This window comes from Lepidochelys kempii, chromosome 14 (assembly GCF_965140285.1).
Source record: "Lepidochelys kempii isolate rLepKem1 chromosome 14, rLepKem1.hap1, whole genome shotgun sequence".
Taxonomy (NCBI): domain Eukaryota; kingdom Metazoa; phylum Chordata; order Testudines; family Cheloniidae; genus Lepidochelys; species Lepidochelys kempii.
Window position 1 is genome coordinate 3,866,398 of NC_136393.1, and position 21,643 is coordinate 3,888,040.

Here is a 21,643-nt window from a genome sequence, read left to right on the forward strand (position 1 = left end):
TTTTTGTACCCGGAGTTGGAGTGCCCTGAAGAATCCACCAGGGCCCAAAGACCTTCACGGCCCACGGCGGGCAGATGTCATTGTTCTTAATTCTGGTTATGACAGTAGCGCCTGACCGAGGCCGCGGCCCCCCTGCGCTAGGTGCCATATGAACACAGAACAGCAAAGAGGCCCTGCCCCAAGGACCTTCCAATCTTGTGCCTGGTGATGCTACCTCTATATGGGCAGAGCCCTTCGTGAGCAGTGGTGACCTCGGGATAAATTCCTCGCCGGGTGTAACTCCCCCGAGTGAATTCCACTCTTGTCGTTAAGAGATGCTCAGTGCAGTAGATTCGGCTGGCTCAGACTCTGGCTAAGAGACCAGCAGCAAAGGGGTCGGAATTGGAGCTCCGTTTTTGACACACTAAAGGTTCACAGACAGGGCATCCTGGCACTGGCTGGAAAACGGGGGGAACAGCGAGGTGACAAAATGTGCAGGACACAGGAGAGAGCATGAAGAACTTCAGAGGGGCCTAATGAAGCGAGGGGAACGGGCGGCAGGACGGTAGATAGAATTCACCGCAAGACAATACACGCTGGAAGGAATCATTTGAGCCACTCAGACACACTGCTGGGCTTGAAATTAGCTGCAACCGGGCCATGAGTTGGGGGTGTTGGCAGAGTTGTGAGAAGTTTCCAAGACTGGGATAGCTGCAGGTTGGAATTGGGGGTCACTGCAGAGCTGGGGGGTGAGGAGCCCAGGGCTGGGATAGCTGGAGGCTACAGGTTGGGATTGAGGGTCACTGGCAGAGCTGGGGGTGGGGAGCCCAGGGCTGGGATAGCCAGGGGGCTGTGGTTCAGCACGAAGGGAGCATTGACAGAACTGGGGGGTGCAGGGCCAAACTGGAAGAGCAGGGGGGGCTGTGGGTCAGGACTGGGGTGTTTTGGCAGAGCTAGGGCAGGGGCAGCTTGCCCCACTCCTATCTCAAGCTGGCATCGTCCAGGCTTCACTCAGAAGTAGAATTCACCCAAGAGCGAGAGAAATCTGTTCCTCTGAGTAGCCTTCGACAGGCACCCAAAGTAAACAGCATTTACAATCATTATGGAAAGCAAATGCAAACGCTGGTGTGGGGCAAGCCGCCCGCATAAATCAGCAGTGAGGCATCTGCAGGCGCCCTAAAGAGCGGGAAAGGCTGGAAGGAAGATGATGGATTTCAGGCTGGCGTGAGGCACGGGATTGCCAGATGGCTCCTGCCGAGCCGTGTGGAGCTGGCGAGTCTCGTCCGTCAGAGAGAGGGGAAAGAACTGGAGCAACGGGGCCAAGGAGCGTGGGGCTGGGAAGCAACGCGGCCAGTGGTGGGTCCCAGTCTGGGTCGGGGCCCACCCCTGGCCGCGTTGCTTCCTACCCCTTTTGCCAGGAGCTGCACAGACACCTGCTGAGAGACGGGCACTGCCCTGAAGGGCCGACACTGTAAAGAGACGAGGCAGGCAGGATCAGGCCCTGAGGTGGGCAACCAGCACAGCAGGCTGGGACCCCTCGGGCAGAGGGGTGGTTGTTTTGGAGGTTCACATGGGGCATGTGGAAGGCAGGGACCCAGAGCCAGCCGTGCGCCCAGGGCTGGCTGACCTAGCTCCCCGCCTCTCAGCACGGGAGAAGGGCAGAGGCAGAATTGGCTGGGAAGCGTTTGAAAAGGGAGGGGTGGCCTAGGCTGGCAGGAAGCGGGCAGAAGGGGGATCCTCGCTGGGCACGGTGCTGTTGAGGGAGGCAGGGGGGTGCCCCAACCATGGGGTCAAACACCACAGCGGCAGGGGGCTGGTAATGCAGGGATGACAGGAGCCTGGTTGGCTGGGGGGCTTGCTGTCCCGCAGCGCCCGGGCTCTTCGGATCCCCCTCATTCGGCGCTAGGATGAAAGCCTCGGGCCAGGACCGGTTCTCAGCAGTAACGAAGGGAAAAGCCAGGCGACTCGTTCTAATTAACTGAGCCGCCTCTCATCTGACAGCTACTCAGCTGGGGGCGGGAGGGGGAACGCTGGAGCACAGGCCCCCCACTGACCGCGTCCTTGAGTGTTTGTCACCCCAAGGCTTTTCTGTCTTCCTCCCTTCCGGGTCTGGTTCTCCCAGCACTGTTCCCACGCAGGCCTGAGGCCTCTTGGGATGGGCTACGTGTCCCCTCCCCTCACGGCGGACCTACATCCTTCAGGGGTGAGCCCCTCATCGCTGCAATCAGAACCACCGCAGCCACCTGAGCAGGCCTGCGCACTCCCAGCCGCCTCTGCGAATGGGGTCCTGTGCCCGCTGGTCACGAGCACAGCCTGGGAAGGGCTGCCATCTCCAGCAGTCCGTATAACGGCAATGCGCTGGCCCCTGCTTTGGGCAGAGGCCCCATGATTCACCAGCGGGGCAGCCCTCCGGGCTAGCAAGGTGGAGGCTGCACAGCAAGCCAGTCTCGGGCGTTTTAACCATCAGGTCACCTGCCCCTGCTCAGAGCCCCGTCTGCGCAGCAGCCTCCCCTGGTCCCACCCGGCAGAGCTGGCAGGGGGGCGAATTACAGCTCCTAACGGGCACAGCCTTACCCTCAGAGCAAAGCTCTGCTAGAACGAAAGGGTGGCCTCTGAGCTACGACTCCAGAGATCTGGGTTCAGGGCCTAGCCCTGTCACAGCCTCCCTGTGTGCCCTTGGGCGAGTCACTTCCTCTCCCCGGGCCCAGTTGTCTGTTCAGATTTGGAGTCTCCTGCGAGACAGGAGAATCTGTCTCCTGCGATGGCTAAGCCCAGCACCTAGCGCAGCTGGGCTCTGCGTGCGAGACCAACCAGCTCCCTACACTCGCCCCAGCCCGGGGTGGGGCTAAGCGGGTTGTCAAGGCAGCGCAGAGCAGGTGGAGGTCGAACAAGCCTGTTGCAGGCAACAGATTTTCAAGGTGAAATATTAAAATGGCAGGACAAGGTTCCCTCAGTCATCATCCCTGACACGTCCGGCGAGGGCTTTCGCCCCGCCCGAGCTGCCCCAGTGGGACTCACAGCGGCTGGATCTGAAGATGCAAACGCTCGTCTACCCTTTTGTTTGATAACGGAACCGCTCGTTGCCGTCATGAAAAACCTGGCCAAAAAGCCGCAGCGACAGGCCCAGCAGGCTGTGGCTGGGAGTCGGTGCGAGAACAGGCTGGAAGTAAGGTGCACACTGTTTGCAGGGAAGACAATTCACCGTTGCGACAGGATAGCTAGGGAAATGGGGGACATGAAGTCTTTAAATCAAGACTCTTTCTCAAAGGCACGCTCTCGCTCAGCCAGAAGGTGAGGGCTGCATGCTGGAATCATGGGGGTGGGGGTGTGCTGTGACGTAGGAGGTCACATTAGATGGTCCCCATGTGCCATTTGAGCCTTACAAATCTATGAATCAAAAAGTACCGGCACACCCAGGTGAGCTCTCCTGGGTTCCTCAGAAACTCAGCCCATCCTCTGCAGTGCGAGAGATTTCCGGGCCGTTGTAATGAGCTGAGGAATCTGTCTGAGCAAGCCCCCGCTTGTGTCTCATTGTCTCATCTAGCATTAAAGTCTCCGAGCAGAGCCAAGCAGTGACAGAACGGTACAATCCAGCTGATCGGTAAGGAGGCCTTTGCAGCTTAGTTTGAAAATGGCCCAGGCCTTGGTGCAATGAGTTTGGTGGCTCTGTGTCTGGACTGGGACCGTTCCTGGTGTGGGCTGCAGGAGTGGCACTTAATCCTGTGGGCCAAAGCAGGGCTCAAGCGGTGCCCTAGGTATTGTCTTGGCCCCCTGCCCAGCGGTGATTTCACTCCAGTGCTGAGGGACTGGCTTTCTCCTCTGGTCATTTGGATGGGAGCCCACCCCACTCCAGTGTCACCCCCAGAGCTGGTCCCAGCCAGATCCCCATGAACCCCGCTCCCGAAGAGTGATGACAAATCAAGAAGCTAATGAGAAATTAATAAGGCAGCTGCGCTAACAACTAATGATAATGGCGAAGTCGTTAAAAAAAGATTCTTTACATGTTTTTAATTACAGCAATTAAGGGAAGTCAATAAAATATCTCCCCTCCCTCCCCTCTTCCTCACACACCCTAGTTTACTCCGTTTACTCCTATTTTTTGAAACCGCAATACATTTCCAGGGTGCGCGTGGCTGAGCAGTAAGACGGCAGAGTGAGACTCTGACCTTGCCCGCAGTGCCACAGTCATGAGTCGGCTCGAACCATCCACACAGTTGGCCTATCCTAGGAGATTAGGGTTGGAAGCTCATCTGGGAGCTCATCTAGTCCAAACCCCTGCTCAAAGCAGCGCCAACCCCAGCTAAATCATCCCAGCCAGGGCTCTGTCAAGCCTGACCTTAAAAACCTCTAAGGATGGAGATCCCACCACCTCCCTAGAGAACCCGTTCCCGTGCTTCACCACCCTCCTCATGAAATAGTGTTTCCTAATATCCAATAGTGGATATAAATAGTGGTTCCTCCTCCTTCTCTAATGCATTCAGCCCTGTGGACTTCCCCCATGTGTTGAAGCGGTAGGGGGTTATCCACAAAGGGTACGGAGCCTTGAATGGGCGTGCCTTCATTTCCTCAGCTCGCCCTGCCCTCCTCTCCCCAAGGCGTGCTCAACGGGCAGGCTGAATGGAGCACGGGTGGGTTGTCTTCAGGGACTGAACTCACGACCTCGAAGCATGAGCCTCCGCCGCTTCGGTTGAAGCACCAGGTCTGTTCGTGTGGAGGCAGGAGGGGATTCACAGCCGTCTGTGGGTCACCCCAAAATGCAATTTCTTTGTGGCACCTGGGAACAGGCCCCCAGTGTGCCGGGCGCTGGACAAGCCCAGGACAAAGGGACGGTCTCTGCCCCAAAGCCTTTCCAGTCACGGTCAAAGACATGAAACGAGGGATGGATGCAGACGGGCGGAGTGGGGAGGCACCAGGAGACAGTGAGGCAGTACTGGTCAGCATGTCGGGCTGTGGTCTCTGCACACCAGCAGCTGAACCATGGCCGAAGCTTAGTGTCGGCATTGCAGCAAAGGAGAGTCTAGCCCTGCCATGAGCAGGAGACAAAGAGCTGCCCATGACCTTCGGAGCCAGGCATGGCAGCTGAGCAGTGAGGCTGGTGCTGGGGACAGCCACGTTGGCCCTGCTCGGGATGGGGGCGAGCGGCAGGCCCATGCGGTGGCAAGGAGACGGACACAGACAGTTCCCTCCTTGGCCCACGCTCTGGTGCTGGGCTCCGAGAGCACCTTGCCGGCTCCCTGCTGGCCCTGACCCCTTTGTCTCTGTTTGTTTTCCAGACATGGGCAGCTTCGAGGAGAGTGAGACGCACCAGAGCGTGTCCCACGGCGAAGCGGCCGTCATCCACGCCCCCCGCATCGCCAGCTTCCCACAGCCCCAGGTCACCTGGTTCCGGGACGGCCGGAAAATCCCCCCCAGCAGCCGCATGTGAGTCCTAGTCCCAGCCCTGGAAGGACGCCTGTGGGCGGGGTGAGGCGGGGAGGAGCCGCTGTCTCTAGGGAGGCCAAAGACAGTTGCCCCGGTGGCCCAACAGCACCGGCTGGAACGGGACGGGGTGAAGGTTTGGGGCCTGCTGCCTGTGGGGGGTTGTTGTGGCCTATGCAGGCAGGGGGTTCTCTAACTAAATAACCCCCTACTGAGCAAGGCAAGCCCACCCTGACTGCGCAAGGTGACTTCCCCCCAGGCCGCCCGCACGGCAGTACTGAGCGCGGTCCCCAGGGCAGCAATCCAGCCGGGCCTGGAAGGGCACGACTGGCATCAGGGCAGCGCTCACTCTGCGCCCTACTGCGCCCCCCTGCAGCAGCGCAGACCCCCAGGGAACGCTGGGGGCAGGAGTAGTGTTCCGAGCACACTGGGACCGCGGTGTGGAGGGAAACACCAAGCCTTCCTCTTGCATGTGTCCACGCACCAGCTTCTCGCTCCTCTTCAACTGTCTGCCCCCTAGCTTCACCCCTCTGCCTGCCAAGCGCCTGCTGCACGTCAGGAGACAGAGAAAACCCCTGAGCACATCCCCCATGGCCCCCAGGGGCCCTGTACTGCACCTTCCCTTGGGGGAGTCTGCACTCCAGCGTGTCCTCCCCTGGCGAACAGCCCTCTGGGGAGCCAGCCTGCTTACCAGCCCGCAAACCAGCCCCCCGCCTCCTCCCCGGGCTCTGCGCGCTGATTCAATTAAACGCCCGCTCCGTCACCCTGCTCCTGGCAGTTACAGCAGATTAATATTCATCTCGGAGTTCAAAGGGGTCCTGGAGAGTGAATCGGCTGGTGTCTGTGGGGCAGAGATACGGATCTGATGAATGCTATCAGGCTGGCAGAGGCAGGCCAGGGTGGCATGTAGCCACCAGCCCTGGGAGCCCACTATCTGACTGGGAAATTCAGCTTCCCGCCCCCTACCTGGTGATTAGCAGCTGCTTATCAACCCACTGGCCGGGTCCTGCCCATGCCAGGACAAGCAGGGAGCAGCCGGCAGTGGGTTTGTTTATTCGTTTATTTATTTGGGATTGATTTGCTTTTGTCCTCTAATTAAATTATCAGGTGGCTGCAGGAGCTCGACTAAGTAACTACAGAATCCTGTCTAGGAGAGCAGGGAGAGGGAGGAAATGTACCCATGGCAACAATGGGTAACAAGGAGATGCAGCCTTTCATTTATTTAACGCAGGCTGGCAGTGATGGAGCTGCTTAGGGTGACAGCTTGCATCCAAAACACAGGGGATTCTCCCCATTTACCTTCCCCTCATCTCCCCCACCCCTTACTGGCCTTCTGTCCCCTTAGCATCTTAAGGCCTTGGCCCCCAGCTTCTTCCCTGGTGCCCCCAGCTCCTTCTCCGCTTCCAGACAGCACCTGCACCGTGCCACTCTCTGCAGGAGATTCAGTGTTATCGTTTTACCTCCAATCTTGATACACTGGTGCGTGGAGGTCAGTGTCATTCACCCAGCTCTCCAAGCGGCGGTGGCTCAGCTGATGGAAGAATTCTTCCGTCCACCTAACTACGGCGCGCAGGGCGTGAAATGTTTCACAGCCTTGAGCACTGGAGCTCGTGGCGTAGCCCAGGCCTGAGAGCAGCCGGCGCTCTGTCTTGCATGGTTTGCGTGCAGGACACAGACTAACTGACGCTTTCCGTTTTAAATTGTCAACCACGTGAAGGGTTACTTTCCTTTCAATGGAGTCGCCTCCGAGGCAGCAGCCGGTCGCCCCCGGCACTGGGCTGTTCCATACAGTCACGGCCAAGCGGTATCAGTGCAAAGTATTTATTATCATTGCATGACATCCCTAGAGCCCCTTTCTTCCTCGGGATTCCAGGGGGTATGTAGTCTGTTCTTAGAGCCGTCACGGCACCCCCACACAGCCACAAGGCGCGCCAGCAGGAGCCAGGGAGTACGGCCAAGGGGCTGAGCTCTCCAGGCAAACAGAACCAGGACACTAATAACCCAACAGCGGCAGCACAGCACCTCCTGGTGGTGCGTCCGGGTATTGCTCAGAAAGTATTTCAGGGCAAAGAGCACCCCCTGCTGACGGACCTGTGGAATGCTGGTGCTTCCCGGTGTGCCGAGGGTGAGCCTAACAGAGGGAAGGGGAGCCACGTCCCTTTTGACTTCAAAGATCTCTGTAGCGATTGGGTTCCCAGCACGACGCAAACCCCCAGTCCTGGGTGCCCGCTTGCTGGGTCCCCAGAGCTGAGGTCCCCTGCCTTCGGGATAGCTCATCCCAGCATGCATCAGGGCCCAGCAGCCTTCCACAGCCGGGTGAGATTCCCAGCTCTGATGGCTCGGAAGTGCTGCCATCCCAGCCGACCCTGAGTGCAAAGAAAGAGTTGGCCCCAGCTCTCTCCAGCAGCCCCAAGCTGAAAGAACTGGCCCAGGCTGGTCAGTCTAGGGCTGACACTTATTCCGGGATTTTGTGGGGTCACACTTCTCACCAGCTCGGTGGGCACAGCTGTTAACGTGACGCCCAGATTATTCCGGGCTGCTGCCACCCCATTGTCATGCGGCTTCTCAGCCTTGAGACGCTGCTGCTGCTAAGCCATGACGTGCCGCTCCCTCCCAGCACGTGCCACCGGTTCCCTCCCAGGACGTGTCACCGGTGTCACCATGGTGCAGTGAGCTTGTCTTGCATGACAGGGTTGCTTGGGCCCGGGTCTGGTTTAAAGTGCGGATATCGTAGGCCTGGGCCACAGCTCCCGGAGTCGCATGATGAAGAACATCTATATATTTCTCGCTCTCATGCGTGCAAAGAAAAGCTTGGAAATGTGAGCCAAGCGTGACTATTGGTTGTCTGAGTTTGCAGAGAGCCGGAAACAATAGCTCCAAGATGCCTCATTCATCTTAATTCTGAAACCTGCTGGCAGCTCGAGGAGAGCTGGGGCCACAGCTGGGGGAGGGAGCCATATGGGGGTGTACCTGCATCCCTGGATTGTGCTAAATTGTGGGTCAGGTTGCTTCGAGATCAGGCAGACAAAGTACTGTTTCCTGGACCATCGATACTTTGAGGCTGCAGAAGGGCATCTCGGACTTCTCTCACAGCCTTTCAGATGCGCGTCAGACGTCCCAATCCCCCCTCCCGCCAACCCGCCTGCGGGGAGGCAGAGACATTAGCAGAGCTGTTTATTGGAGAGAATCCATCCAAACCCTGCCACGCTCACCTAATGAGAAAGCGAAAGGAACTAGACTGTATTTGTCCTTGTTAAACTAGCATTAAGGATGCTTAACAGATGTCGCGGGCGCATCACATTAGGATCCAGCGATAGACTTGACAAACTAATGGTTTTGTTTATCGTTGAGAAAATGAATTTAAAAAAAAAAAAAGAAAAAAAGCAGGAGCCAGAGGAAATGGGTGAGGGAAAGTGCTGGCACCCACGCGGGCTGGAATAGTCTGCCGGGAAAAATGGCTCCCTCTCCCCATGCCGACAGATACATTCCTAGTGAGACACGCGTTCTCCCCTGGGTTAGGCCTGGGGAAAGAGAGCTCTCACACCAGCCTCCTCTCTGCTTGTGTGCTCACACACGCGGGTAATAGCGAGGCGGTGCACAGCCTCGGCCACGAACACGTACATGGCATGCGTAAACGTACATACCAATAATACACGCTGCAGCCATGCACACATGTCATCGTTCTGAACACACTTACGGGGCACACAGATAGACATATTCCATACACGCACACACACGTAGGCAAGGGTAACGGCCCCTCTGCTCGGGGCATCCCCGGGAGTTTGAACTCTGAAGCCCAAAAAGCCTGAACGTCTGCTGCTTTAGCTAAAGGAGCACCTCCACTCACTGGCAGCTGTAGTAGGCTTGTAACTTCCTATTCGGACCAGCTGCTAGAGGAGTCGCATGCTCCCGGTATGCGTTTCACACGCCCGTGCGTGTATATATAAATACTTATGCACACTTGTACCCATGTCTCCGGACCAGAGAGACACACCCAGGCAGACACTCCCATGCAGTCACACGTACACGCACAACTACGGGGACACGGACACACACTCACAGTGGTGGCGGCAGTGTTGGGTGCTGACAGCTGCAGCGAGATGGAAATGAATTTGTAACCCACATTATGTGAGAATTGAACCGGTCTCTTTTCTATTTGCAAAGCAGGATGGAGGAGATAAAACTCCTTTATCTCGTATTTAATGGCAAAATGTATTCCTCAGGCCATTTTATGTTTCCATCAGATTAGATCATTGGGTAAAAAAAGAAAAGAAAAGCTTATTAATCGGCAACGGTCCGATCTGTCGGCCCCTCCCTCAATGCTTAGGCACTGGGGAACATAAAGACAGGCGTGATCAATTGTGTGAATTCTGCTCATTGTCCGAGATTAAGGGTTTTGTGAGCTCGTTAATTTGAGTCTTCCTGCGCTGCGCTCGGTGTCTGCAGTGGTATTTTACCCTCTGAGTGAAACCCGCGATGGGAGAGCGTGAACCGAATCTGAGCTAGGCTCTGAGCTGCCTTCCCCACCAGCTCTGGATCCGAATGTCCGCAGGGACCCCTGTCTGGAGACCAGCCTGAACTGGCCCTGGACCAAAGATCCCTGAACTTGAGGGCTGCCCCCCGCCCCGCACCCTTGCTCCCCTTGGCGGGTTCACTCCTCTCACGCTGTCTCTTCTGCACTGTCCCTGCCAGAGCCATCACGCTGGAGAACACCCTGGTCATCCTGTCGACGGTGGCGCCCGACGCAGGCCGGTACTACGTGCAGGCCGTGAATGACAAGAACGGGGATAACAAGACCAGCCAGCCCATCACTCTCACCGTGGAGAGTAAGTGCTGAGCTCCGGGGGGGTGTAAAGGGAGCTGGTTGGAGCTTCCGGAGGCCACCCCAGGGGCTTGTTCCTCAGAGGAGGAATCCAGGAAGCGCAGGGAAAGAATAAGTGCCCTGCTGGCTCTGCACCGCCTGGTGCATGAATCCCAGGGCCAGATCCAGGAGGCGGGGTGCAGGGTGACCGGATTGCAAGGGTGAAAAATCGGGACGGGGGTGGGGGGTAATTGGCACCTATGTAAGAAAAAGCCCCAAATATCGGGGCTGTCCCTACAAAATCGGGACATCTGGTCACCCTCGTGGGGTGTTGGCATTGGGTTGGAGCCGCAACATCGAGACTCGGTGCAGTGTGTGTGCACGGGCGGGCGTGAGTGCACTCTCTCAAGAGGAGGGTGATGGGCCCCCATGCTCGGCCTGGCGTTAACCAGAACGCCCAGGGAGCAGGGAAGCCTAAATGGTGACACTGGCTCTGTAGTGCCGTCCGGTGCCGGGGAGGGGGGAGCAGCCGGCCACAGAAGCTGTACCAGGGCTTTTCATGGGTTGGGGGTTGCAGCTCACCCCCTACATTCTTTGGGGGAATTGTTCCCTGCAAATAGCTCTCCTGGCTCCATCAGGGCCCGGTCCCGTCCCATCCCTCCCCACCCAGGAGGTGCCCACCCCTCCGCCCCCCACAGCCCCAGTGTCTCCAGGCCATTTTACAGGGCTGTCTCTGTGCATCTGGCTTTCTGGCCCCACTTCCCGGCGCTCCCGTTGGCTCAGGCCCAAATTTAATTTGCAGTAAATCTCTTCGGAGGCTCTGACTTCTGCTGACTTAACAGCTCAGCCTCCTCGAAATTTATTTCGGCACTTTGGGCTGTGCCGCAGGAGCCGGCGGACACTAATTATACCGCCAGCCCAGCCCCTTCCCCGTAGGCCCTGCCTCCGCACTGCACATCCCCTGCTCTGTCCCTGGAGATGGGGGCGCATAGGAGCCGCTCTGGGCAGCGCCGCCTTGCAGAGAGGGCTGGATTTCTTTGCAAGTGAGCCGCCCCGCCCCTGTGGGCATTTTGAGCGGTTCTCATGGTACCTACCTTTCCTGCCCACGCGTGCGGGGCTGTTGGCAGGGGTGGAGCTCTGCATGGGGCAGGGACTCCCCATGCACTGGTGCAGCTGTTCTGGCTCTGCCCTGCAGCTCCACCCAACTGTGCAATTCCTGTCCTGGGCTCTGCCTCCCAATGGCTGTGCCGGTGCCCCTCAATCCTGCCCCACAGCCCCAGCTTCCCTAGGCCAGGGCCTGTCCTGCCAGTTGTGTCGAGTGACACGGTGGTTTTGCGATGAGCAATGGGTTCCCCTTTGACCTCACCTGGCCATGGCCCACCCTGACCAGCGTGGTCCCTGCCACCGAGTGACCCATCCCACGGAAAAGCCCTGAGTTGGTACAAAGCACCCGCGCGATCTCCTCCCTTAGCTCTCTCCCTCCTGCTGTGTGCTCCACGGCCGCTTTATGGCTTTCCTTGTCGGGCTTTATCTGCCCGGCTCGGCCCGGCATGCCATTAATCCGTAGTGCTGCCCTGTTGCGTCCCGCCATGTAAATAAACAACGCCGAGGCCCGGTTTATGGATTCAGCTAGATCAGCAGCTTTCACGCTGATCCCTTTTTTACAGCACCTACAAGAGGGTTTTTTATCATCGCAATTATTTTGCCTTCTACACTTCCCCACTCCCTCCTTCTCTGCCGAAGCCGCAGGCAGCGCAGGGCTGCCGAGATTGCCCCAGGAGGACCGTAGCAGGGGGCAGGGGATGGATGCCCAACGCCCTGCAGGGCTTGTAGGGACCATGCGGGAGGGTGGGTTACAGAACCCCCTGAATCCTTTCCCAAAGGGGATGGCCAGGCACTCAGCTAAGCACCCTTGGCATCTCTGACTGTCTGGGCATGGGACCCCCCGTGTCTGGGCAGCTGGTGGGCCAGGCCGTGGTGGAGAGCAGGAGGGTGCCAGCGTGCACCGAGCCGGGAGTTGGTGTGGGTCAGAGCGGAGCCGTGCTGAGCCTGGAGAGGTCTCCGAGGCAGGACTGAGGGGCTCTGATCGGCTTGCCAGAGCACTGACTCGCCTGCTGCCGGTTCCCAGCCACCGAAAGCACAGCTCCCTCCCCCTCGACTCCGTGCTGGTACATGGCCCTGCCCTGCAAGCCCCGTCTAACAGCCTGCTCTGCCACCTCGGCTCCCCTTAGATGTCGGCGGCCCGGCCGATCCCATCGCTCCCACCATCATCATCCCGCCCAGGAACACCAGCGTGGTGGCCGGCACCTCGGAAGTGACCATGGAGTGCGTGGCCAACGCCAGGTGGGTAGCTGTCCCCCAAGGTCCCTGGGGCTGGACTCTCGTCTGGGGCCTATCCAGGGCTGTCCCTTGGGGCAGATCCTGAGCAGGCTCCTCTAGGTGTGGGGTGGGGTTCCTGGCATAGCAATAGTGCCCCAGGAGAGGGCTCGAGGGATGCAGTGCAGGGGGGAATGCTGCAGGTCAAGACCGGCTCCGAACCCACCTCCCACTGCGTGGCCAGAGACTCCCCTCGGGCTCGGGGTCCCCTTCTGCTGAGCCCTGCAAACCTAGAGGGACCTGATCCCTGGTCCAGAGCTGCTCTGAAACCTCCCTCCCCCTAGGACGCCTGGGTCCCCGTTCCCCTGCGGACTGGGAGGCTCCGGTTGCAGGCGCTCAGTGGGGGTTCAATGGCACCACTACCTGGGGCGGGCTGGGGACAGGGGCTGTGTCCGGGGCGGCTCTCCCACGCTTTCCTCACCCCCCAGGCCGCTGATGAAGCTGCACATCGTCTGGAAGAAGGACGGGGAGCCGCTGTCCAGCGGGCTCAGCGACTACAACCGCCGGCTCACCATCCTCAACCCCACGCTGGGCGACAGTGGGTACTACGAGTGCGAGGCCGTGCTGCGCAGCAGCAGCGTGCCCGCCGTGGCCGAGGGGGCCTTCCTCGCCGTGCTGGGTAAGGGCCCCGCTCTCTGGCAGCCCAGGCCTGAGGCCCAAGTGCAGCGAGTCTGGGGAGGCCTCGGCACCGGGTCACCGTACAGCCTCCAGGTGCTGGAGGAGCTGTGGCAGCCTGGCCAGGCTCCTGCCTTTGCCCGTTCCAGGCTCTCAGTGCCAGGGGCCGGTGGGGAGGAGTGTATTAGCGCCCGGGCTGGGAATTGAGGGCTGCCGGGCTCTCTCTGCCTCCTGGGCGCGCTCCCCAGGGCTGCACAGCAAGGGGGTGGGGCCCCCCGCAGCCCCTTGGCTGCCTCCAGCACCCTCCTGCGGCTGGGGCCCATCAGAGCCAGGCCCTGGGGGTGCCCCCGGCTGGCTGCTCCATCCAGTGGCAGGGGAAAGAGAAGCGGGCTGCTCCGGTTGTTCCTGCCTCCAGCTCTGGGGGTCTCATTGCAGAGCCGCCCCAGTTTATCCAGGAACCAGAGAGGCACGTCACGGCCGAGATGGAGAAGGTGGTGACCATCCCTTGCCAGGCCAAAGGTATCATGTCTCCCCAGCCCCACCCCCCGGCGCCCTGCTGCTGCCCAGAGCCGGGGCTGCTTGTGTCTAACGCGGCCTCTCGGGGGCGGGCTTTGGGTTGCAGGATTCCCGCCGCCAGCCATGGCCTGGTACAAGGACGCGGCCCTGGTGCACGTGGAGAAGCTCTCACGGTTCCGGCTGCTGGGCGACGGGAGCTTGCAGATCAGCGGGCTGGTGCCCGATGACACCGGCATGTTCCAGTGCTTCGCCCGCAACGCCGCCGGCGAGGTGCAGACCTCCACGTACCTGGCAGTGACCAGTAGGTGCCAGCTCTCAGCCCCGCAGGCCAGGGAATAGCGCCCAGCAGTGGGCCCAGGACTCTCAGCTCCTGGGCCTGTCGGTGCCTGGCACCAGCCCCTCGGGCGTGCCACGGGCTGGGAGCCCAGCAGGGACGGGCCAAGGCTGCCCCTCGCTGGGAGACCTCCAGAGAGTATCTAGCTAGGCTTTGCAGGGAGTGGGGTGGGTGACTCTCCCCGGGCAGTCAGTGCTGACCCCTGTGTGGAGCTAGGGGGCCTGTGCTGTGGGGAGTGGAGTGGGGATCCCCAGTAGGAGGTGCTGACCCCAATGCCCCAGTGTGGCGCTAAGGGGCGCTGGGGATCTCAGGATGGGGGGCTCTCCCCTGGCAGTCAGGGCTGACCCCAATGCCTCAGCACAGGGTGCGGGAGTTGCTGCCTAAGGATAAAAGGGGCACTGCCAGCCCTGAGCACGGTGCCACTGAGAATCCCCAGTGCCCCTTCACTGCCCATCCCGTGCTGGGCGGTGCTGTCCGGCCCCTTGTGCAGCGTCGAGGGAAGGAGGGTGCCGGACAGCTGCCAGAGCAAAAGCCACGGGAGCGCGGGGTCTCTCCCCGGGCACCGGAGGGTGCTCAGGGTGGGAGTGGATCCCAAGCCCCTGGCATGGGTCAGCCCAAAGATGAGGTGCTGAGAGCCCGAGCGGGCCAGGGGCTGCCGCAGCCTGGTGGTAGCCGCTGGGTCACCCCGGAGCTGGCCCCCGGGAGCTGCTTCACAGGCTTCTCTGTGTCTCCTCTGCTCAGGCATCGCTCCCAACATCACCAAGGGCCCCCTGGACAGCACTGTGATTGATGGCATGTCCGTGGTTCTCAGTTGCGAGACCTCGGGGGCACCGAGGCCGGCCATCACCTGGCAGAAAGGTAAAGGGGGCCACGGGGAGGATGGGCCATGCCCCAGGGCTGCGTCTCTGGGCACAGCTCCCAGCCGGACCTGGCCCTCCTCCCAACCTCCCAACCTTCCTGCTGCCAAGAACAGCACCCCACTTCCACCTGGTCCCCACCCCACTGCTGAGGCTGGGCCCCCCTGTTCAGACGGGGGGGGAGCAGTCAGAGGGTTAATGCCAAGCCAGCGCAGACAGTGGTTTGGATCAGCATCCCGTGTGCTGGGGGGTGCACTGGGCATTGGTCTAGTGGTGTGACCTGGGCAGGGCATCCAGCCTGGGGGCAGGCGCTCGGGGCTAGGGGCAGCGTTTCGGTTCCTCCTGCCCCCTGGCTGGAGATGGGGGAAGGAGTTGGGGGGAAGGCAGTGGGTGTTGCCCCAGTTCATTGCAGCTGGCAGCTCCCAAAGCTCTATGCCCTGCCCCCGAGCCAGAGGGCAGTGGGGGACTCACCTGGGCTCTCACTCCCCGGGCAGTGCCCTGCCTGCCCCATAACATCAGGCACGTGGCAGCCAGGCCGGGTCCCTTTGCTGCCGCACCCCCGGCATGTCCCCCTTCCAGGAGCAGCATCTTACCCTGTTCCCAACGTGCTGGGCTCACCCACCCCCTCTGGGAGGACACCTCTGGGTTACGCTGCTTCCCCCACAGGCCCACGTCACTGCCCTGTCAACACCCACCGGGCGCCGGCTCTTAAGGCCGCAACACTCCTTGGTCGGAGGTTCTCACTCCTTGTCCGGGGCAAAGCCCGCTCGCCCGCCCCCAGCTGAGTGCCCGGGAGACAGGCAGCATTTCCTGCTGGCATTTCCAGGCCAGGCCCGGGGGTCGGCTCGGTAAGCATGAGATTGAGGGGCTGAGAGCTTGGCTCAGAGCCAGGCACAGAGCAGGTGTGATGGACCCTGCCCAGCTCCGTCGATGCCCCTCAATCCGCAGCCCCCCTGTTCTCCCAGCCCCGCAGGACTCTGCAAACTCATGTTACTTGTGAGTGGGCTGGTTCGCAGGCAGGTGTCCAGGCAGGGAGGACAAGCCATTGACCCTCCAGCTCCTTCCCCGTCTGGCTCAGGAGCACGGCGCTGGGCTGGCTTACGGGTGCCGGGCTGGCTTACGGGTGCCAGGCTGTCCCTGGCCATCGCTTCCCACGGATGACGGGGCTCTCCCCTCTCCCCACAGGGGAGCGGATCCTGGCCAGCGGCTCGGTGCAGCTGCCACGCTTCACCCTGCTGGAGTCGGGCAGCCTCCTCGTCAGCCCCACGCACATCGTCGACGCCGGCAGCTACACCTGCTTGGCCACCAACTCCCGTGGGGTGGACGAGGCCACTGCGGACCTCGTTGTATGGGGTAAGGCCGTTCCTCCTCTGCTGGCCCCCGCCCCATCTGCCCCCGCCAGACCCAAACCGACGTCTCCAGCACCAGCGCTGCACGGCTCTCACCCTGGGTCCGGTTTCCCCCAGGCCCCTGGCATGGCAGGGCTGTGCACGACCCTCCCCAGCCAAGCTGTGACGCTCTCTCCTGCCCTCCGCCCCAGAGAGAGCCCTGCCTGGGCTGGCCTCCCGGTTGGCGGAGGTGGCTGCTCACTATGTGTCTGTTCCCCAGCCCGCACCCGCATCACCAGCCCCCCTCAGGACCAGAGCGTCATCAAGGGAACCAAAGCCTCCATGAGCTGCGGCGTCGCCCACGACCCCAGCGTGACCGTCAGGTACGTGGCCTTGGTGAGACAACAGGCTTAGCAGGGATCCGTCCTGGGAACCCCAGCTCCCAGCCCTGCTCCCGGAGCTCCTTGCCAGGGAGTTCAGGGTCCCAGCCCTGCCCAAAGGTTCCTGGCCGGGTGTTCGGGGTCCCAGCCCTGCTCCCGGAGCTCCCTGGCCAGGCGTTCAGGGTCCCAACCCTGCTCCCGGAGCTCCTTGCCAGGGAGTTCGGGGTCCCAGCCCTGCCCAAAGGTCCCTGGCCAGGCGCTCGGGGTCCCAGCCCTGCTCCCAGGGGGGGTGATCAGGGACTTCCCTATTCCCCCAGGCAGGGCAGAGATGCAGTGGGTGAACTAACGTCCCCCCCCACCCCCACCCCAAGTGCTGGGCAGGTGGGAGCCAGGGGACCCTCCCCGCAGAGCCAGAGACCCCAGCCCTGAGAGATCCGCTCCCATGGCCCCGGTTGAGTATCTGATGGGGGGATAAATCCTGCCTTGCTGAGGGAGCTCCCCTAGCCATCTCGGGTCCCCCCCCCCCCCCCAGCTTCCCGAGCCACGGCATTGCAGCCCTGCACCGCCACCTGGTGCCCGACCTGGGTACAGCGCCTGGGAGGCTGTGAGCTGGGCCATGCCCATGCCGCCCTCCCCGCCCCACCTGGCGGCTGAGACCCAGGCTGGGGGGTTGCTCTGAGCAAAGCCAGCATGCACGGGGCAGCCAGAGGGCATGGGGCAGCCCACGCGGCACGTCCCGCCGAGGGGCCAGTAGGACTCCTCCAGAGCAAGGAACGTCGCCGCGTTACAGAGAGACAGGGCTGGGTCTGGGGGTTACGTGGGGGCTGGAACACCTGGGTTCTCCCCCAACTGTTGGAGGGGAGTGGGGTCTGGTGGTTGCCACAGGAGGGCTGGGGTCAGGACGCCTGGGTTCCATTCCCAGCTCCAGCCCTGAAGCCCGTGGTGGCCTTGCGGCAGGTATCTTTGGGAGAAGGACGGTGCGCCTGTGAGCGTGGAGGGCATCCCGCGGCTCCGGCTGGATGAGGAGGGCACCCTGCACATCTCCCAGACCTGGTCCGGGGACATTGGCACCTACACCTGCCGAGTCCTCTCCGCCGGCGGCAACGACTCCCGCAGCGCCCACCTGCGTGTCAGGTGAGGGAGGCTACTGGCCTGAGACCCCCCGACGCGCTCCGCCTGGGACAGGAACACTGCAGGGGCTCGTCCTCCCACGTAGGCGCCCTGCCGGCTTCCTGCCATGGCATCTCCCCCTCCCCCCTACCCGCGCACCCTGCCTCCTCCTGCCATGGGGTCCCCTCTGGCCACGGCGTTCCTTCTATGGCATCCCCCCTGCGCAAATGCCCTGCCTCCTCCTGCCACAGCATCCCCTTCTCCCTTGTGATGCGGCTAACCTGGGCACCCTCCAGGCCCACAGGCTCCAGCACCCTGTGCCATGGCAGCCCGGCAATACAGGCAGGCTTGCCCTCGTGTTGCCAGATCCTACGTGGGTGAGCTCCTGTGACCTGTCCCATATGCCCTCAGCTCCCTGCCCCACCTCCTCCCTGCCTGCCCCCCTGTCATGGAGTCCCCGGGCGATGCTCCCTACGAAGCCAGGCAGGACTCTGAGGAAGTCGCCTTTCTGTGAGCAGCCTGTCTGCAGGGCACACAGCTTCCATCTTCCTGGGTCTGACCTCGGAGCACTCAGCCTCCTCTGCTCCTCCGTGCGCTTCCCCCAGCGAGTCCGCCCAGGTGGGGTCCTGGGGAAGCCAGAGGGTCCTGCACCCCAACTTCGCAGTCAGACGTGACTCTCAGCCAGGCAGTAAAACAGAAGGTTTATTAGATGACAGGAACATGATCTAACACAGAGCTTGTAGGTGCAGAGAACAGGACCCCTCAGCTGCGTCCATTTTGGGGAGCAGTGAGCCAGACAACCATGTCTGCCCTTCACTCCATGTCTCTAGCCAGCCCCAAACTGAAACTCCCTCCAGCCCCTCCTCCTCTGGGCTTTGTCCCTTTCCCGGGCCAGGAGATCACCTGATTCCTTTGTTCTCCAAACCCTTTAGCTCTCACCTTGCAGGGGGGAAGGGCCTAGGCCATCAGTGGCCAGGAGACAGAGTGTCGGCCATTGTCTGTGTCCAGACCCCTGCACACCCCTGCTGCCTAGGGCTCTGCAACTATCATACACCCTTATCCCACCACCTAGATACTTAAGAACTGCTTAGGGGAAACTGAGGCACCCCCACACTCTTCAGAGGAAACATTAAGAACAGTCCCACTTCATCACAACCCCCTTATCCCACCACCTAGATACTTAAGAAATGTGTTGGGGAAACTGAGGCACCCCTACAGTATTCAGAGGAAACATTAAGAACAGTCCCACTTCAACACACCCCCGCCCAGGGCACCGTCCCCTCTGAAGCTGTCCCACTGTTTCCAGCGGTGGTTTCTCCTCCCCCTCCAGGCAGCTCCCCCATGCCCCGGAGAATCCGGTGGCCGTGCTGAGCCCGCTGGAGAAGCGCGCTATCAACCTGACATGGGCCAAGCCCTTCGACGGGAACAGCCCCTTGCTGCACTACATCCTCGAGGTCTCCGAGAACAGTAAGGCATCTGCCACTTCCACCCTGCCGCAGGGCACTGGGAGCAGGGCGCTGGGGCTGGGGAGCGGGCACAGGGGTGAGGGGGCCTGGCCCGCCCGACTGGGCTCCCCAAGAGGGAACCTGCAAAGGGCAGGGGGAAGTCCAGCTACCAGTTTGCGTGCAATAGCCATACACAGCTCTCTGGTTTGTGGCACTAACCACACACCATCGGGAGGGGGCCTGGAGCTCTTCCCTGCAGGCAAGTTCGCCCTCCACACCCCAGAGGCTTTGCTTGCAGTGCATCGTAGAGAATGGCTCCCTGACAGCCGGGAGCCAGCCAGGGACCTCTGACAGCAGTGGGCGCCAGGCCAGGGAGCGGGGATGGGGCCTATTGGCGACTGAAAGGACCGTTTGCCCCCCAGCCCCATGCTGGCTCTCCACTCCACCCCTCCCCTCTCTGTCCCGCAGACGCCCCCTGGACCACCCTCATGGCCAGCGTTGACCCCGAGGCGACCTCCGTGGTGGTGCAAGGCCTGGTGCCCGCTCGCTCCTACCAGTTCCGCCTCTGCGCTGCCAATGACGTGGGCAAAGGGCAGTTCAGCAAGGACACCGAGAGGTAAGGCGGGTCCAGGTGGCCTCCTGTGTAGCCCAGGAGCTGGCCAGGGCAGGGCAGGGGGGTCTCACTCCCTACCTTCGCTGCCTCCCCTCCCAGGGTGTCCCTGCCGGAGGAGCCCCCCACCGCGCCTCCCCAGAACGTCATCGCCAGCGGCAGGACCAACCAGTCCATCATGATCCAGTGGCAGCCGCCTCCCGAGAGCCACCAGAATGGCATCTTGAAAGGCTACTTCATCAGGTAGGCCACTGGGGTGGGGAGCCAGCCCTCCCCACCCGGCCAGTCCCCAGCGTGGCATCTGCCTACCTCCCAGAAGGGACCCGGCTGCCTGCTGGCCTGACTTGCCCTCCCCTTGCCCCCAGGTTCTGCCTGGCTGGCCTGCCCGTCGGCTATCAGTTCAAGAACATTACCAACGCCGAGGTCAACAACCTGCTCCTGGAGGATCTCATCATCTGGACCAACTACGAGATCGAGGTGGCAGCGTACAACAGCGCCGGCCTGGGGGTCTACAGCGCCAGGGTGACCGAGTGGACCCTGCAGGGAGGTGGGCGAGGAGGGGGGGGCTTTCCCCAGCTCCGGGGGGAAGGGGCTGGGTCTCCGCTGGCCCAGTCTGCTCAGGGAAGGGCTGAGGGGTGCTGGGCCCCAGGGGCTTCATGAGCCTGGCCTCAGCTCACAAGCTGCTGGGGACCAGGAGATCAGCAGTGGGCTCTGGGCCCAGATCACCGCCCTGCAAAGCAGCATTTGCCAGGCTGCTTGGTCAGCCGCGCGGCTGGGTCCCTGGAGGGGCCTGGCCAGTGTCTGCCCCAGGCAGCCCCCGCCCCCCAAGCGAACCTGCCCTGCGGTTGGGGCAGAGGCAGGGCTGGACTCTGCAGTGCCTCCGTTCCCAGGGAGGTTTCAGAGCCCACTGGTCGGGGGGGGGGGGGTGCTGGGGTTCAGCACAGCTAGGGAGGGGAGCCCAGCCTGCCACTCCCTGCCTGCCTGGTGTCCCAGTGCCGTGGCAGGGAGGGAGGCTGCCTGATCAGAGAGATGCTCCCGTTGCCAGTGCCCCTGACTGCAAGCCCCAGGCCCAGCAGCACCTCCATCCCGCACCGCGTCCCTGCCCCCATGCTAAGCCTGCCCTCCCCTCCTGCAGTTCCCACCGTGCCCCCGGGCAACGTTCAGGCCGAGGCCACCAATGCCACCACCATCCGCTTCACCTGGAACCCGCCCAGCCCCCAGTTCATAAATGGCATCAACCAGGGATACAAGGTAAGGGGCAGACGGAGGAGGGGAGGGCTCCCGAGCTGCAAATCTAACACAAGGCACAGGATGGCACCCGCTCCTTGAGACACCCACCAGCAGTACGGGCCTCATCAGCCTGAGCAAAGCTGGGGGTAGGAAACCCAGCGTGAAAGAAGGGCCTGATCCTAGGAGGTGCTGAGCGCTCCATTACATTCAATACATTCCTTTCTTCTCACACATTCACACTTAGCTACAGCCAGTCCATGTCTCATTTCCTTACCTCCCTACGGTGAGAGTGAAACAGCATCTCCCTCTCCATGGGTCATCACTCGGGCTTAGACCTGGGACCTCCAGCACCAACCTCTCCCACTGAGCTAACAGAATAACTCCACTAGCTGGCAGCAGTAGTAGGCTGTTATCCTCAATGTGAGCCAGCTGCTACAGGGTGGGCAGGACACACTGCGCCCGTGTGTTGCAGACATTCAGGGCTGTACTAGGAGACCCTAATCCGTCTTTGCTCTGAACTGCGCCACCGTCTTGGATTCTCCATCGGGGGGCGAGCCGGCAATGTGAACAAAATCAACAGCATCTCTGCCTAAACCCTCATTTCACACTCGTGGCCTCAAACTTTCTAAACCTCTTTCTGAGGA

The 21,643-nt window shown here is 61.4% G+C and overlaps 1 protein-coding gene across 1 annotated transcript in view; it reads left to right on the forward strand.

Annotated features, from left to right (window-relative positions):
- Positions 1–21,643, forward strand: part of SDK2 (sidekick cell adhesion molecule 2) — a 167,068-nt gene that overhangs the window by 110,770 nt on the left and 34,655 nt on the right. The window contains exons 4-18 of the mRNA XM_073310179.2: positions 5,253–5,400; positions 10,090–10,223; positions 12,430–12,541; positions 13,003–13,193; positions 13,625–13,708; positions 13,812–14,006; positions 14,781–14,897; positions 16,082–16,249; positions 16,505–16,607; positions 17,562–17,738; positions 19,045–19,181; positions 19,628–19,775; positions 19,872–20,012; positions 20,135–20,316; positions 20,905–21,020. Coding sequence (XP_073166280.1) covers positions 5,253–5,400; positions 10,090–10,223; positions 12,430–12,541; positions 13,003–13,193; positions 13,625–13,708; positions 13,812–14,006; positions 14,781–14,897; positions 16,082–16,249; positions 16,505–16,607; positions 17,562–17,738; positions 19,045–19,181; positions 19,628–19,775; positions 19,872–20,012; positions 20,135–20,316; positions 20,905–21,020 — 2,153 coding nt within the window. The remainder of the gene's footprint in view (positions 1–5,252; positions 5,401–10,089; positions 10,224–12,429; positions 12,542–13,002; positions 13,194–13,624; positions 13,709–13,811; positions 14,007–14,780; positions 14,898–16,081; positions 16,250–16,504; positions 16,608–17,561; positions 17,739–19,044; positions 19,182–19,627; positions 19,776–19,871; positions 20,013–20,134; positions 20,317–20,904; positions 21,021–21,643) is intronic.